Below are 15,947 nucleotides of genomic sequence, written 5' to 3' on the forward strand. Positions count from 1 at the left end.
CAAGCTAAAAGTTGGGTAAAAACTTGCCAATATTTTGACAAAATAAATAGGAGATGTGGCAAATTTGTGTGCCAAACCAAGTAGTGATCAAAATGTTGGTTTGCCAAAATTTTGGCATACCAACATTTTGGTAGCAAACCAAGCAAGCCCTTTATATGCTTGATTATTACAAGTTTACTATAAACACGGCAATTTGCATTATAACTTTTCAGTAAATAGTGTGTTTATTGAGAAGAAGTCTGCATACAGTGAATCCACTTTGTTTTTTTTTACATGTAAGAGGGTGTAGTTTTTGCGTTAGAAAAAAAGAAGAGACTCATTCACGCTTTACACGTGCCATATTGAGTTCTCCCGTCTCACATAATTCTAACAAGTTTCAACACCAAGTAAGAAAGTTTTTTTAGCATTCAACTAACTTCAAATCAGTTTTGGGAAAACTTTGGGTGTGGGAGTGGGGCTTTAGGGCATGTTTGGTAGGGTTACACCTGATTATGATTCTTTATGAGAGCTGATTCTCTAAGAGATCTAGTTCTGTGACTGAAAGTGATTCTTTATAATTTTATATGATAAACTTTATAGATAAAGAGTTTCTGCGCGAGAAGTGATCAAGAGAAGTTAGTCTTTTTAGCTCCCAACCCTTTAGTTTCTTTCAGAAAATCACTTCTACTCGGAAAACTGTTTGCCTCCATGTTACTCTCGGTTATTTAGCTCCCGCAACCGAGGATGATAATGAAAGAATCGCCTCTCGCATCAATGAAAGCTACCTCAAACAAGAAGATAAGCGTAGGAAGAGAAGGAAAAAAAAGACAAGGCAAACGAGAACGAAGGGACGGAAACTTGCAGGATGCATCATGTGTTCAGCGACTTCGTCACATAAAAAAAAGTTGCAGTTAGCTCGCACTTGAAGGCAGAATTTCCAAATAAGGATCCAACGGATTTAAGAGCGAAGAGAAAGAGGATCCAATGATGCTTGAGTGCTGCCTTTGCTGAAGGAATCAGCAAATATTTACTGATATCTCTCTCTTGTTTAGTAGAAAAAAAACATTTGCCAGTGAGTAGACATTAGAAGGCCCCGTACATTTCTACCACTTTTAGTTAACGTGAATTCAACCAACTCAGCTGCTTTTACAAGTAACTAAAGCTCCATTATTATCTTTGAGAATGGGTCCGATGCCACACAAAATACAAAGAGCTACTGCTGCCTTATTCCATCGCTCGACGTGATCTTTAATTAATTCTAAACCTCACTGTTGTGGCTCCTCCGTATCTTTGTGCGTGCTCAACAACCTCATATACTACTTAAATTATTTAATAATTTAAAAATAAAAATTATAGAATGGTTGGAAAAAATGAGAGCCGTCCATCCCGAAAAATCTAACAGTGGGTAATGAGGATGAGAACCGAAGAAAAGGAAGTAACTTAAAGTTCATAAAGAGAAGTTTAAAAGAAGTATTAAGAAGTAACATCAATAGACCAAATATTAAAAATAAACTTTAAACTCTAAATTTTTTAATTATTTTTTCAGATTAGATTACCTTAAAGTAACAACAAGTTCCGAGCTCATTTAAAAAAACGTATATCTTTGCCAAAAGAATTCGTTGTATCTCCAGTAACTATTTAAATTATGCCGGTAGTCACGAATATTTTTTTAATGCAATCGCAGAGTTTTTAAGCTGTACTACGGAGTAGTACGTAATTGTAATTCCAGTTCGATCTCAGTTTAAGGAAAAAGTTTCTTTTCTTCGGCTCAGCACCCCCGCGGTGTTTAGGTCTGGCAAGCCAAACGCCCGCGGTATTATCCATCCACCACGCGAACTCCTCTTCTCACGCCGCCTTGCCTCCTCTTCCATCCCTCGCCGTCCCTCGCCCTCCTCTGCGCCCGTGCGCTCGCCTCAAAACCCCCGGGGCGCCGCGCTAAAACCCTAGCCCTCGAATCCCCCCTCGCCCGCTCGGAGCAGTCGAGCCCCTCCCCTATCGCCTATGGCGTCCTCGGGGGCCGCCGCCAACCTATGGGTGCTGCTCGGCCTCGGCATCGCCGGCGTCCTGCTGGCGGCGCGGCGGCTGAGGCGGTCCGCGCGCCCCGACCACGGCGCCTTCATCGCCCGCCTCGAGCTCCTCCCGCCGCCGCAGCCCCCGCCGCCGCAGGCGCCCCACCCGCTCACGGGTCTCTGCTTCGCCATCGCTGACGCGTAAGCTCTCGCGGCCCCGGACCCTCGTGTTTGGCTGATTCTATGTTTTAGCATCGGGTTTAGATCGGTGGGAAGCTTTGTAGAACTGCATGATTGGTAATTCGATCGCTTGGATTATACTGGCATGGTGTCAGTGTCAGGTCTGATGTTATGGGTTGTGGAACTTTTCACTGGAATCACTTTGCTAGGACGGCACAAATTCACTTGACATGATGATTTGGATGTCATTCATATCGAAATATAGCATGCTTTTGCTCTTAGCTATTGCAATGAAACATGATTGTGTGTGTTTTATCCTGGTTTGCTTGCAAAAGTGAATATTTTCTCGCAGCTGATAGTAAATTAACTCATGCCAGACACGTTCATGCATGCCTTTCCTGATGCCAAAAAAGGGACTGCAAAGGAACATGAATTACAAAGGTTACGTGATGATGAGATTTGCAATTACCTGCCATATAACTAGGCAGGGCAATAGTACAGAACGCATTACAGTGAGGTGAAGTTTTTGAATCATGACAAGGCATTTTGGGCTGTGTACCTTGGTTACTAGTCACTTCAGTTACAAATCACTGGCATCATGATGATCTAGTTACCTGATTCATGAAATTTATCCCTTTAGCTTTTCCATGGCAATAAATTGTTAGTTTGTTCACGACTTGGGGTCAGTTTTATGAAGGGTTACACACATCTATTGTACAGGGGAAATTAGGCAGTACAATTTTTTGTCCAAGAAGCAACTCTAGTTTCCTACATGTTCCATGAATATTATTGCTTTCTGTGTTAAATAAACTGTTGAAATCTGTTTTTTTCCCTCCAAAGAATTATCGAAGTTTTGAGAACTTTGAGACATAAGATAGTACTCTTACCAGTTTCAACATGATAGTTCACATGCCATCTATCTCATGTTATCTGCAGCTGTATGGTATTTGCTACTGTGCACTGTAGCTAGGCGGTGCTATATATATGCATAAAGCCATTGTTGGCAATAAGATATTCTAAACTTGTGTTAAGAAATAATTATTCATTCCCCCAACCACATTCGGCCACTTGGCTATGTAGCGAGTGACAGCATTCCACTGAAGCTAGTATCTTGAACCAAGGATTTGTGTTACTGTACTGACATATTAAAAAGCAGCTATGAAATTTTTGGGCTTATTTTACCCAACCAAAAACTAATATTATGCTACTCATATATTTACCAAATGTGATTTCAGGACTCATGAGTTGGTCATGTCAAGCTGGACCCACTGTAAAAAGCGATAGTCCTGTGTCTGCTAGGTTAGTGTATTACAAAAAAAAATAGTGAGGATATGTATGTGGGCTGGATCCAAATCTGAAAATAATCCTGAATACAGAAACATGGATAGGGCATAATTCATTGAAAGGATAGCCATACACTTTCATTTTCTCTACATGCGGCGCGTGCGGGGAGGGTGCTGAGTAAAAGTCAATGTAAAGTGTAACACAAAATTTAACCAAAACTGTTTTGTTTATATTGTCTTCATTGTAATTGCAATAAGAAAACACACATCTTGAAGTTCAAACTTTTGTTCATTTCATGAAACAGTCTAGATGTGATGTCACTTTTACAGCAATTAAAATTTAAGCATGCAAATAGAAGGTTGTGGGATTTGTTTTTTTTTCATTGAAGGAATCGAAACATAGCAGAATTTGTGAAATCAGTAGTACTAATTCCTAAGAAACAAGACAGCACAAATATTTGTAACTGTATATGTTGTGACTATTCTGTCTGAAGCGCGACAATTGCCAAAGTGAGCTTAACTATTTTTGGTGTACCTAGGAACTGTGTGTTATTAAGAATTATTATTTCCTGCCCTCCCCTCCCCACTGCCCCATTAGGTCCGCCTTGTTAGATAGTTTGTCCTTCACTGCAGTGGCAGAGCTTGAGCTGAATACTAGCAGGGGCCAATGTCTAGAGAAAATGATGGAGCAGGCTCATTTTCAACTAGAAACAAAGTGCTAATAGAAGAAATTTTGTTGGGGGGGGGGGGGGGGGGGGGGGGGGGGGGGGGGCAGGGCCCACATTGGTCACAACAAAGCTCCGCCTCTGCTTCACTGCCTTCCCTTGTACATTTATAAATAAATGTCTAATATATATCAGTTTGGCATGTTTTTATGCAATAAAACATAAGTGCTTGATGGAATTTTACTTTATTGGTCTTCTGAGTTGCATTTAGCTGCTTTTATTCTTTACTTTGCCCCCACTACTCCCTGAAAGTGTTCATGTGCTTAGTGGTTTTTTTTTTTGGAGAAAAACAGTTTCGTTCCTGATCCTTTTCAAGTGACATATTATGGCAAAAGGTTGATGCTGTTTTGAATACTTTTTAATCTGTAAACATAGACAAAATGTTTGAGCCAACACATAATGACAAAGAATTTAATAAAAATGCTTGCCCAATCAAGAGATCAAATTTATTCTTTTGAATTGTTACATAAAAATAGTTAATGTCATGGTTTGTGGAACTGAGAACCGGTAGGTCATTTGTACATCTTGCGTTATTTACCATTGAGCATAAATATCTACTTTGATGATTTGCAGATTGCATGTCAGTGGTTATGTTACAAGTTTCGGCAGTCTTGAATGGGCAAAGACACATGATGCCGAGACGCAAACATCTCCAGTGGTTTCAGCTCTTGTTGATGGTGGTGCTATTTGTGTTGGGAAAACTGTTATTGATGAGATGGCCTACAGGTAAAATGATTTTTCCTGGATTCTCCTTGTCTCTTGCTGCTTCTATTTTTCATACATATAATGACAACAAATGTTCTTCACATTTACTAGGATTTATTTTTTAGCTGTCATTTGCCTGTTGTGTGTTTGACTTAATGCAAATAACTTCTTCAGTATCCATGGTGAGAATAAGCATTTTGATACACCAACAAATCCTGCTGCTCCGGAGCGAGTACCAGGCGGATGCTCAAGCGGATCAGCTGTTGCAGTTGCTGGTGGAATGGTAGATTTTGCCCTGGGTGAGCTTTTTTTTTCATTAGTAAATATATGCAGAATTTCTGGACAGCTTGTGCGTGTAACGTGCTTTCTTTATTTGAGAGACATCAGAAGTTTATTATTGGTGACTGCATGCACGGGCATTCAGTACTATGAGCAGCATGGGTAGCAAACTGAATCGTCTATAAGAAACAAAAAAGAATACATTATTTGAAGTTTGATAAATGTTTGCATATACTTTTCATATTTGCCCTTTAATGTTCTCCTTTCATGACTATTATGGTGCTTCTGGTCCACTTGCTTTCACTGTACTTATCTGCAGCTCTCTTATTACTGGTCTTCTAGCTGTATTTTAATTTTACAAGAAGAACAGCTTCCGAGTAACACTCTGATCCTGATCCTAATACTGTGATGTTTTGCGATTCCTTCATGCACAGCCCTATATGCCCCTACAACTATCCTTTAACGTCCCAACCTGAACCGATAAAACTTAGTAATCTGGTTTTAGAGCCTTGGTTCCTACTGAAACTTTTTAAAGCTATGTTTGTCTATTCTTACTGTAGGCATCTTACAATGTTATTTTCATTTGTTTAATGCTAATAGAGAATAATATTGAAAAAAATTTGGTTTTCCAGGTATTGACTCAATTGGAGGAGTAAGGATACCAGGTGCTTATTGTGGTGTCTTGGCGTTCAGGCCTTCCCATGCTGTTTCCAGTGGTGGTGTCATTCCCGTTGCACCCAGCCTTGACACCATAGGTACTTGCTGCAAGTTTTTCTGAGTGTGGAACTTATGTATCTTGAATGTTGTGACCCCCCTTTCAGAGCTGAGCTCCGAATTCAGTCTTCTGAATTCGTCATACTAAATATTTTATTTCTTCTATTACAGGCTGGTTTGCAAGGGATCCAAATGTGTTGCGTCGTGTTGGGCATCTCCTCCTTAGACTTCCTTATGCTGATATTCGCCCACCTAGACATTTTTACATAGCAGATGATTGCTTTGAACTTTCGAAGATACCTGCTAGAAGGCTTACTCAGGTGGTGACAAAATCTGTGGAGAAGCTTTTTGGAAGTATGTGTTCGCTTGTTCCAGTTTCCTTCATTATTTCAAAGTTTTTTTAAATATTTTCTTGCAGTGAACGATTTTCTCGTTTATTTTCTCAGGACAAGTCACTCGTGTGAATCTTGAAAATTATTTGGCTTCAAAAATATCCAGCCTGAGGAACTATTCAAATGGGCATAAGAATGGGGATTCAAAGTTCCCTTCGTTGCTAGCACTTTGTAATGCCATGCGATCACTTCATAAGTATGTGTCTTTCTAGCACAAGCCATACTGTTGTTGCTAAAGAAATAAGGGTTAATGGTTGGATGTGCAACATTATTTGTACTATTCGGTCTATCTAGTAACTTATTTGAAGCTGGTCATAGGTTTCTTACACCAAACTGTGAGGGCCTGTTTGGAAAGGTGTTTAGGATCCAAATACTTAAGATTTAGTTTGAACGTTAACTAAATTCTAAAAATTAGTCATAGGTTTCTAATACCAAACTGTGAGGGCCTGTTTGGAAAGGTGTTTAGGATCCAAATACTTAAGATTTAGTTTGAACGTTAACTAAATTCTAAATATTTGTAGAGCACACATCTTCCATACAGGCCCTGAGCTGGGACTTCTTTACCTGCAGAGTTTAGTTGGAGATTCTGTGGTGTAAGATTGCAGATGCTCTAGTTCTCCATAATGATTGCAGATCTTGTCCATGTGCCCACCACATCAATGGTCATATCTATTATTACTTGATTGTATTAATGAGTAATCTGATAATTTTCAATTTATCAGTTGTTAGTGTATTGGTTAGATCTCTCTTTGTCCTACTGTAGCAATTTGGTGTCATACAATTTAGTAATTTTAATTCATAAATGGGTCCAGGCGTGAATTCAAAGATCAGCATATGGAGTGGATAAACTCAGTTAAGCCTGCTGTGGATGCTCGCATAGTCAGTAATTTGTCTGAGGATGGTGATTCAGATATTGACGCTTGCCAAGATGCAAGAAACAAAGCACGCTTAGCTCTAGGTGCACTTCTTAAGGTAACATTGATTTCATAATGAACTATTGTTTAGTCATGAGCTTGTGATAGTGCATGCTAACAATATTACTTAAAAAATGCTGGCTAGATCTTTTTGCTGATTGCTTAGGACAGTTATATGTTAATTAGGCAGTTATACTGGATAATTATCATTTGAAAACCTTGGTATGGCTAATGTTTCTGGACTACCATAGGGAAGCAAATATTAGTGTCATAAGTTTTACAAATGCCATTTCCATTTCCTTGAAATTTTGTATCTCGTTCCTTGTGTATACAATGACAAAGTTGTCCTGGCAAGTGATAATGGTTGTTTCCCCACTAAACTAACTTTTGATGGTTATCACTAAACTAAATTTTGATGGTTACCAGAAAAATTATTTACTCAATTATGGATACTGGTGCTTGTCGCCAATACCCATGTATGTGTATTGTTGTCGTATATTCTTTATTACTTGTTCAGCTTTGAATCTGAAAAATGGCATGTTCTCTTAGTCACAAGCATGTGTAACTGACCACTCAAAGGGACATTGCAGGAAAGCAAGGTTCTTTGGGTGAAATTTTGTAGCTTTGCTGTTCAGCTCAGTATAATGTCTCCCTGTGTGTGCAGCAACTGAATTTTCTTTTTGTGGATAAGCAATCCTTAGTTAAATGTTTCCTACTTGATCTGCGTAATGGTCTAATGGAGCAGTGTTTCCTTTCTCATGCGCTTCTATCAATACTGCTTGTTTTCTAATTCATAATTTTTTTTAAAAAAAAGGTGATACCACTGGAAGTGCTGCAGCTGCTATCATCTTACTTAGTATTAACAGCGTAGTACTAATGCCTTATATTCTTATGATGTGCTAATCCACAGGATGATGGGATTTTGGTCATTCCAACTGCTTTGGGATGCCCCCCTAAGCTTAATGCTAAGGAACTCTCTTCTGAAAGCTACAATTCTCAGACATTATGCCTTTCATCTTTAGCTAGTATGTCAGGGTGTTGCCAGGTACAGTCTCTCCATAGGCCATCTTTCACTGAAAATTTGGTTATTAGCACATACTGTATGACCTTATTTTTGTTTCCCTTTAATGATCTGCTTGACCGTGTAGTGTTGCAATTATTTGTCTCTAATTGGCATCTTGGACTGGACATTGAACATTACATGCAAGTCTAGCACATTCAGTCCTAACTCCTAAGTGAACAAGTAATAAGCAACAACTGCTGCCTGGACATAAACTCATGAAATGTGTGTCCTAGTGCATAACGGCTTGTAGAGTGTCTTAAGTATGTTTAAGCAGTGTCGAGACAGGTAAAAGAGTCCTAGAGTGATGATCAGTTGATCTTTACACAGACGAGTTGAGGTGCCAAAATAATTGAGTTTATGGAGATCTTCCAGCTAAAGGAATCACTAAACAGCAAACTGTATTTTAAATGAAATAGAAGTTCTAGAGAAGTTATTCCAAAATGTGGCAGATCACTGCGATGCTAACAAGTAAAAACAGAATTAACAATGTATGGAAGGATAGTGATGGAGCTGTGAAATATTACTTTGTAAATGAAGCTAATTACTTCTATGATTTAGGTTTGGACCTGGGTGTGAATAGCAGTGGGTGTTAGAATGGATAATACCCTGGATAGGAGTAGGATGTTTGGGTAGCATATGTTCTGGATAAAGATGAGTTTCACTTTCAACCCCAGATTTAGCTGCATAGCACATGGCCTTGGTTTTCATGTGCATTTTTAGATCTGTACTGATACAGGGGTTTTGATGACCATTTCAGGTTTCGATTCCTCTGGGTACGCATGATAAGTGTCCTATTTCAGTTTCATTCATTGCTAGGCACGGTGGTGATCGATTTTTATTGGACACCGTTCAAACCATGTATGCGACCATCCAAGAACAAGTGGAGATCCTAGCAAAATCTAATGTTTCAAGTAAACAGGCAATGAACGAAGAAGCGGCTGAAACTGCTAAAGAGAAAGTCAGTTTCCTTATTGCATATATGCTTGTAGGATGTATCTTTTTAGTTTTTTAACTCCTGTGCAAATCTTCTAGTAACACTTTGACATCACAGCATTGATAATTCAATGTATGAAAGAACAACCTGATGGTACACTTAGGATATGCATAATCCTACTGCATCAACAGGGTATCTTGGGCATTATTTTCATATGACATATAACTACGCATGCTCAAGCAGGTGTTGTGACTAGTAACACTATGCTGCCATGCAAACCAAATCTGTCTACGAGGATTAGTAGGTTAAAGTTTTCCCTTTTGAGTTTTGTTCTTATTGGGGTTTCTTTCTGTTTTCTGTTTCTGGACAGGGTAATGCTGCATTCAAGGAAAAACAATGGCAAAAGGCAGTAAATTTATATACAGAAGCAATCAAATTAAATGGAAAAGTGGCTACATACTACAGCAACAGAGCTGCTGCCTTTCTTGAACTAACTAAGTATGATTTCCCCCTATTTAGCATCTTTTTTTCTTTAATGATTTGGCATGTAAGTGTTTTTTGAACACTCCTTTGTTAATTGATGATGATTTACCTTTTGGACCTTTCAGCTACCGTCAGGCTGAGGCAGATTGCACAAATGCCATCGATCTTGAACCAAAGGTTAGGTCTTGTTATTTGTGTTCACAGGCTTGGATTTTGCAGGATGATGCTCAATGGACATTACAGTATACTGTATAGGATAGATTAGAATGGAAGTACAAGATAGATTTCAGAAATTTTGGATCTTTTTCCTTGAATTTATATTCGAACCTCTATGGATTTAAACTTGTTTTTTAAAGTAGACACTTAAGAATCTGGTTGAGGTTTCTAACTTTAATGCATCTGTCCTTTTTAGAGCGTGAAAGCTTATTTACGGAGAGGAACTGCTAGGGAGATGATGGGTTATTATAAGGAGGCTGTTGAAGGTCAGTCTTGCCCTCTATCCCCTTAGTACTGAGGTTCATGTTTGTTGGTTGATATTCCATGAGCTTAGATTACTTCTTTCCCTCCCTCGCTGTGCCTGATAAGGAATTCATGTCATTTGGTTTGCTATCCAATGAGCTGGATCTGATGGTATGTCCATGGCTTATTTGCAGATTTTAACCATGCCCTCGTTCTAGAACCAATGAACAAGACGGCTGGTGTTGCCGTTAACAGGTTAAAGAAGTTGTTTGCGTAAATACGAAGTCGTTGAATCATTTCTGCATGAAGATGTGATGACATCAGATTTTGTGCACACACAAGTTGTGTGTGTCCGGGGGGTGGGATCGAAGTACCTGGGGGGCTCAATCGACGGATGCTGCTGCACATGCTCTATGCTCTCACAAGGTACCGAATCCTCACAGCTGGTGGCAACGGATTTCAAAAGCAGTGGTCAGTTACAGTCAATTTACCCGGCTCCTATCCCCCCAAAGTTTTGGAAAAGCAAAATAATACACAAGTTTTTGGGAGTTGATCACAGTAAACATTGTCTTCAAAAGCGCTTTACGGGTGTCCTCGGTCCCCCACCATGTATAATATCAGCTCCACCAATTATTTGTTCAAACGCTTTGCCAATAAAACCTTTTCGACATATGCTTGCCTGCACTCATCCGGCTTTGCTGTTCCGAGCTACTGCTTCCAGGGCTCGCCCCGAGAACGGCGCTCGTGGAGGCTGTTAGGCCGCCATGTGCTGACGACCAATTGCTTCGCCGGCTGAACCACAGAACCTTTCTGCCATTTGCCCCTTTCGGTTTCGGTTGTTTGCTTGTTGCTGTCACTGAAACTTCATGTAGTATAGTAGCGGCTGTCCGCATCCGATGATGCGTGCCTAATCTATCGTTGATGGATTGCTTAACAAGAGATCCCCCGTCCTGTGGCGTGGATGGACGTGCAAGTGGGCCTGGGGCTGATCCCCCTGTTCCAATGAATGGGTGACCCGTTTCTTGATAGTGTTAGGACTCGGGCGTAGGCTGTTGGGTCGGCTTTGGGCATGTACAGGAGCGCTACCGGTTCTAGCCTACCTAGCTCGTTCCCCTGTTTGTTCTCGTAACCACTGATAGTGAGCTACGAGAATCGGACGTTGCATGTTTCCTCACTACGAGAATCGGACGTTGCATGTTTCCTGGGGCCCGGTCCTTGATTGTGCAGCGTGTAAAGATTATATTCCCTCCGTGCTGGTTCTAGCGCGAGGCCGTGTTGTCATGTCCCGAAAGGCCTAACAAATCCGTCCTGCGAGAGGCAAAGCTACAGTCTCACCACGGCGAACCGCCGAACAGCTGTGAGAACATCACTGATTACTCACTCCAGTTGTTACGCCTATGGAGCCAGCCATCCAGGGGCCTAGGAGGAGGGGGAATCATTGGCGGCAGCGAGAACAGCTGCTGGTTTGACCGGCACGGGGCGGGGCGGCACGGGCGAGGCGAGCACGGCAGTGCCGGCGTCCCTCTCCCCCCGTCCAGCCGCTGCTGCTTGACGGCGACGTGAACGGGACCGGCCGACCGGCGCCGGAGTGCGTTTCCCTATCATTGGAAGTGAAAAAAAAAAGGCAGTCGCCAACCGCACGGTGGAGGAGCGATCCTTTGACTTGGCATCCACTACGCCCTGCCCAACGGAGGAGGGCGCGCGCGGTTGTAAACTAAACTGATCGCGATCGCGACCTCTTTTTCGCGAAGCTGGAGCACAGAAAACATCCCCCTTGGCCCTTGCACGAGCGGGTCAGGATGAAAAGGTTCCGCGTCAACTGAAGTGAACACACTGGCTACTTGCAGTTCGCAAAGCTGCGAGGACTTCCATTAAATAAAAAGGTCGGTGTGATTAACTTTTGACCGAAAGTAAATCATTCCCGTATTTAGGAAACGTGCTTACAAAGATAAGGATTTTTTATTAAAAAATATTGCATCACAGTATTTTGAAGGATTTTTTTTTCCTTCAGCGGGTTGCACGGGCTTGGTCAGTACTGTGGGATTTTCACTCCCTGCGCAATCACGATCACATCCCTGAATCCTGAACGGATAAACACCAGTACGCCACTGAAGCCGTGAAGTGAACGGACAACATCATGCAGAATGCACTGGGAGCCTCGCAAGACAGGACCAGCACGAGCACGAGGCCGGGCCCCAGCCCCGCCCGTGAGGCGCAGGAGGCATCCGTGTGGTGGTTAGGTACGGGGGCCTCCTCCTCGGTGGCGCGCGCTTCGGTAGCCGCTAGCCTCCTCCCTCTGATCCCGGGACCATGCCATGCATCAACAGAACTGCGCCGTGACCACAGTTCAGAGCGGGATCGAGATGGGGGGTTGGTTGTACACGAGAATGAAGAGGGCGTGACCACCCTCCCCTCCCCGCGACGCCAGACGGCCGGACCCAACGGGAAGGGGATTCGAGGCTTGGTCCTTGACGGGTCGCCGAGAGGCGCCCCCGCCGGCTCCGATCGAGCACGATGCCCCCGGCCGCCGTCCGCGGCAAAGCAGGAAGCCTCAAGCCCTCTCTGATTGGAGTTACTGTGACTCACGGTGCTTCCCCGGTGACACGTCCTGTCACCCGAGGCCGCCAGGACCAGGACTGGCGATGGGTATCCGTACCCTCTTACCAAATCCATACCCACCTCAAATAGGGAGGGTATGAATAGAAAATTATATACACATTAGATACGGGGAGAATATGATTAATCAATTAGATATGTATATATAGTAGTTTAAAGTTAATTATTTATTGGATATAGGTGGAATTGGAGAGGGTAAAGAGTGAAAAATAATTATTTGTATTTAGGTATGAACGAGGTGGGTTTGCCCGTCCCCTCCTATTGGCGGGTCTAGGCGGCAGGACCTTAATTTCACAGCGCACCCAAGTATGTGGTCGGGCCGGCGATCTCCTCAGTCCTCCCCACCCCCATGTGATGCGCCCTGCATCGTTTGCATTATTTCACGTCCGTCTCGATCATGCATATGGGTCTACCACCAGCCGGGAACACAACTTGTACGAACCCTGTCGCCGCGCGTGCATCGCTGCGATCCCTCCTCCTCGTTTACCAGCGTCGGTCTCGAGCCAGATCGCGAGGAGGAGCCGAGGACCATCTGGGCGACAAGCTTCGGGTTCCATGCTGCCGCGCCCGCCTTTCCGCTGCCAGATCTAACAGACGTTTGTTTGGAGAGAGCATTTATCTTTTGGGCGCGCCAGCACAGCACAGCAGCGCCTGCAATCCGAGCATGCATGTGGCCGCATGCAGTGTTGGCGCTTGCTTTCCTTCGCGCATTTCTTCGGAGGGGGCCCATGCCAAATGCATGCATGCATGCGATGCGATGCGAGGCCGGGGCGGAGCCGATCGAGTTGTGCTGACCGGCGGTGGGGCTCGCCGCCGCTCTCGGCGTCCCTTCGTGCGTGAAACCCATGGATCTCATCTCACCGTGATCAAGCACGCAACCAGGAGGATGTGCGGCGTTGAAACCTCTCCCTCCTCCACACGGGGCCCTGGATCGTTTTTCCTCCGACCGGTTGTTGAACTGCACCTTTCAGGATCTATCTCTGTCGTCCCAGCTGACGGCTACTGCTTGTAAAAAAGAAAATCGTCTCCAGCGTCGCGAGAAGAGTAGGCGGTGATCAGTAACCGATTAGACGGTTAACTGATTCGTTGTTGGTGTAGAGAGCTCGCGGTGTTCTCTGAGAATGGTAAGCGTACCGATCGACGGGACCGGGTACCGTGACAGGATCGGTGAGTAGGACGTCAATTCGCGATACCAGAGTCCTCTGCTATACACGCTAGGCTGGCCGCCGGGTCGCCGGGCAAACTGTTAGTCAGATTCAGATTTCTGTTGAGGACCCCTTTGTTGCCATGATTTTTCAAACCCAATTTTTGTAGTGTGCATATAGAATTATAGGTGTAAAATTGTGGTGGAGCGTTCTTGATGTGAGCCCGCCCTCTCACATCCTCCACAGTTTCGATTCCCTCTACTCCTGCACCCGGGTAGGCGGAGGCCCTAGCTAGGTACGTAGGAGTAGCTGGCTAGCCCATGGATGGCCATGCCTGCCTTTTCTTCCTTTCTCTCTTTCAGTCCAGTTCGACTTTGCTTCTCCTCGCTTTGCAGGGCACGCTCACACTCGCAGATCACAAGTCGCAACCCGTTGTCACGCCCATGTTTCCCTCGTTAACCTCTGTTGGTAGTACTGTACGATGCAACTGTTGTTTTCTCGGCAGAGACGCGCGGCCAACGCGACACGCGTCCGGACGGCCGACAGAACCAGCTCGAGCTAATCCATCCCCGTACACGGGCACTTTGCTTTCGATGTGGCTCAACGTTTTGTTGACTACATGATCCGATCCGATCGCGGCTGTTCTGCTTGCTGCCTCCCGTTATCGCCCTCGCTTGATGCAGAGACTCTAGCTAAGCTAATCTCCTCCGATCTTTAGTCTTTAGCTTGCTGACGGTGCAACACTCTGCTTTTTCAGTGACAAGCCAGTGCAACCACAATGTCCGAGACCAAGGAGTGTAGCGTGTCGCGCAGCGAACGAAGCCGTGCTCGTCGTACCGCGCGTCTGGATTCACGAACGCCTGTTAGAGTAGATAATATCTCGGATAACAATAGGAGCTGTATCAGAGATTGGTTCGGTTGATCTAAGAGATATTCTTGATGTACAAATATAGATCCGAACCAAACTCATGAACAACTCCTACCCGTGTAAAACTCTTGGCATTGGCCACCTATAAGCATGCAACCCCTAGGTCTACCGAGTTTGGCAACCACGATTCCTCCAAATTTCATATGGTCATCGAAGCAACCTCTTCCATATACATCCACCAACTTGCCTAGTTTGCCCATGGCATCATCTTCCTCTTCACCATCCGCACAACTTGGCATTATCTCTGAGAAGTTGACTCGTGACAATTGCCTGCTATGGAAGGCCCAATTCCTTCTAGCTATTCGTGGTGCTAAATTGATGGGGATCCTAGACATCTGAACCAGAACCGCCAGAGACCATGGAGGTGGTCAAAGCAGCTGACAAGAAGGAGATCGTCCTGACCCAACCATGATTTGTGGATCGCCAAGGATCAACATGTACTGAGTTATTTGTTGAATTCCCTTACAAAGGACGCCCTTGCACCAGTTGCCACAGTAACCAAATCTGCACAAGCATGGGAGGCACTTGAATCTATATTTTCAGCGCACTCCAAAGCTCGGGTTGCAAACCTGCGCATGCAGCTAGCTACTCTCAAGGAGGGTAGCATGTCTTGTTCCACCTTCTACACCAAGATGTGTTCAATCGGGAACGAGCTCGCAACATTGGTAAAATCATAGATGATGATGAGATGGCTCACTATATATTAACTGGTCTTGATTTCGATTACAACCCCTTTGTATCATCTATCATGGGTCAAGTGGGGTCTATCTCCTTGGGAGATCTATACTGCCAGCTTCTCTTCTATGACCAGTGCATGGAGATGTACCAGGAAGGTGGGCAATATCAGTCATCTATCAATTCAGCAAGTCACGACCGAGGAGGTGGCTATCGTGGTCGTGGAAACAATAGTCGTGGACGTGGAAATCAAGGCAGCAACAACACCAGCAACAGCAGCAACAATGGAAATTCCTCCAAGCTCAAGAAGCCGGTGTGCCAGATCTCTAAGAAGGTTGGACATGAGGCTTCCAAATGTTGGTATAGATATGATAAAGATGAAGAACAGCCAAATCAGAAGACTGCTGAGGCTGCACACACTAGATATAGCTATGACACAAATTGGTATGCAGATACCGGCGCTA

The 15,947-nt window shown here is 43.8% G+C and overlaps 1 protein-coding gene and 1 non-coding gene across 2 annotated transcripts; both read left to right on the forward strand.

The window, feature by feature from the left end:
- The first annotated feature begins 1,789 nt into the window (after positions 1-1,789).
- On the forward strand, positions 1,790-10,789 carry LOC117839136 (outer envelope protein 64, chloroplastic). The gene is made up of 13 exons (XM_034719400.2): positions 1,790-2,189; positions 4,750-4,902; positions 5,056-5,180; positions 5,793-5,915; positions 6,046-6,228; positions 6,321-6,462; positions 7,079-7,238; positions 8,091-8,225; positions 9,001-9,201; positions 9,548-9,675; positions 9,786-9,837; positions 10,073-10,142; positions 10,314-10,789. Exons 1-13 carry the CDS (start codon positions 1,981-1,983, stop codon positions 10,394-10,396), a joined length of 1,764 nt encoding a protein of 587 aa, XP_034575291.1. The 5' UTR covers positions 1,790-1,980; the 3' UTR covers positions 10,397-10,789.
- Positions 10,790-15,478: 4,689 nt separating this feature from the next.
- LOC117841131 (small nucleolar RNA Z247) lies at positions 15,479-15,614 on the forward strand. The gene has a single exon (XR_004637164.1). It is a non-coding gene; the product is annotated as a small nucleolar RNA Z247 (small nucleolar RNA).
- The last annotated feature ends 333 nt before the right edge of the window (positions 15,615-15,947 follow it).

This window comes from Setaria viridis, chromosome 9 (genome assembly GCF_005286985.2).
Source record: "Setaria viridis chromosome 9, Setaria_viridis_v4.0, whole genome shotgun sequence".
Lineage (NCBI taxonomy): Eukaryota > Viridiplantae > Streptophyta > Magnoliopsida > Poales > Poaceae > Setaria > Setaria viridis.

Bases quoted from the DNA above. Each gene is read 5' to 3' on its own strand.
- LOC117839136 (XM_034719400.2), top strand. From the start codon at position 1,981: ATGGCGTCCTCGGGGGCCGCCGCCAACCTATGGGTGCTGCTCGGCCTC. The intron at 8,226-9,000 runs GTACAGTCTCTC...TGACCATTTCAG, and splicing joins GTATGTCAGGGTGTTGCCAG to GTTTCGATTCCTCTGGGTAC. The intron at 10,143-10,313 runs GTCAGTCTTGCC...GCTTATTTGCAG, and splicing joins TTATAAGGAGGCTGTTGAAG to ATTTTAACCATGCCCTCGTT.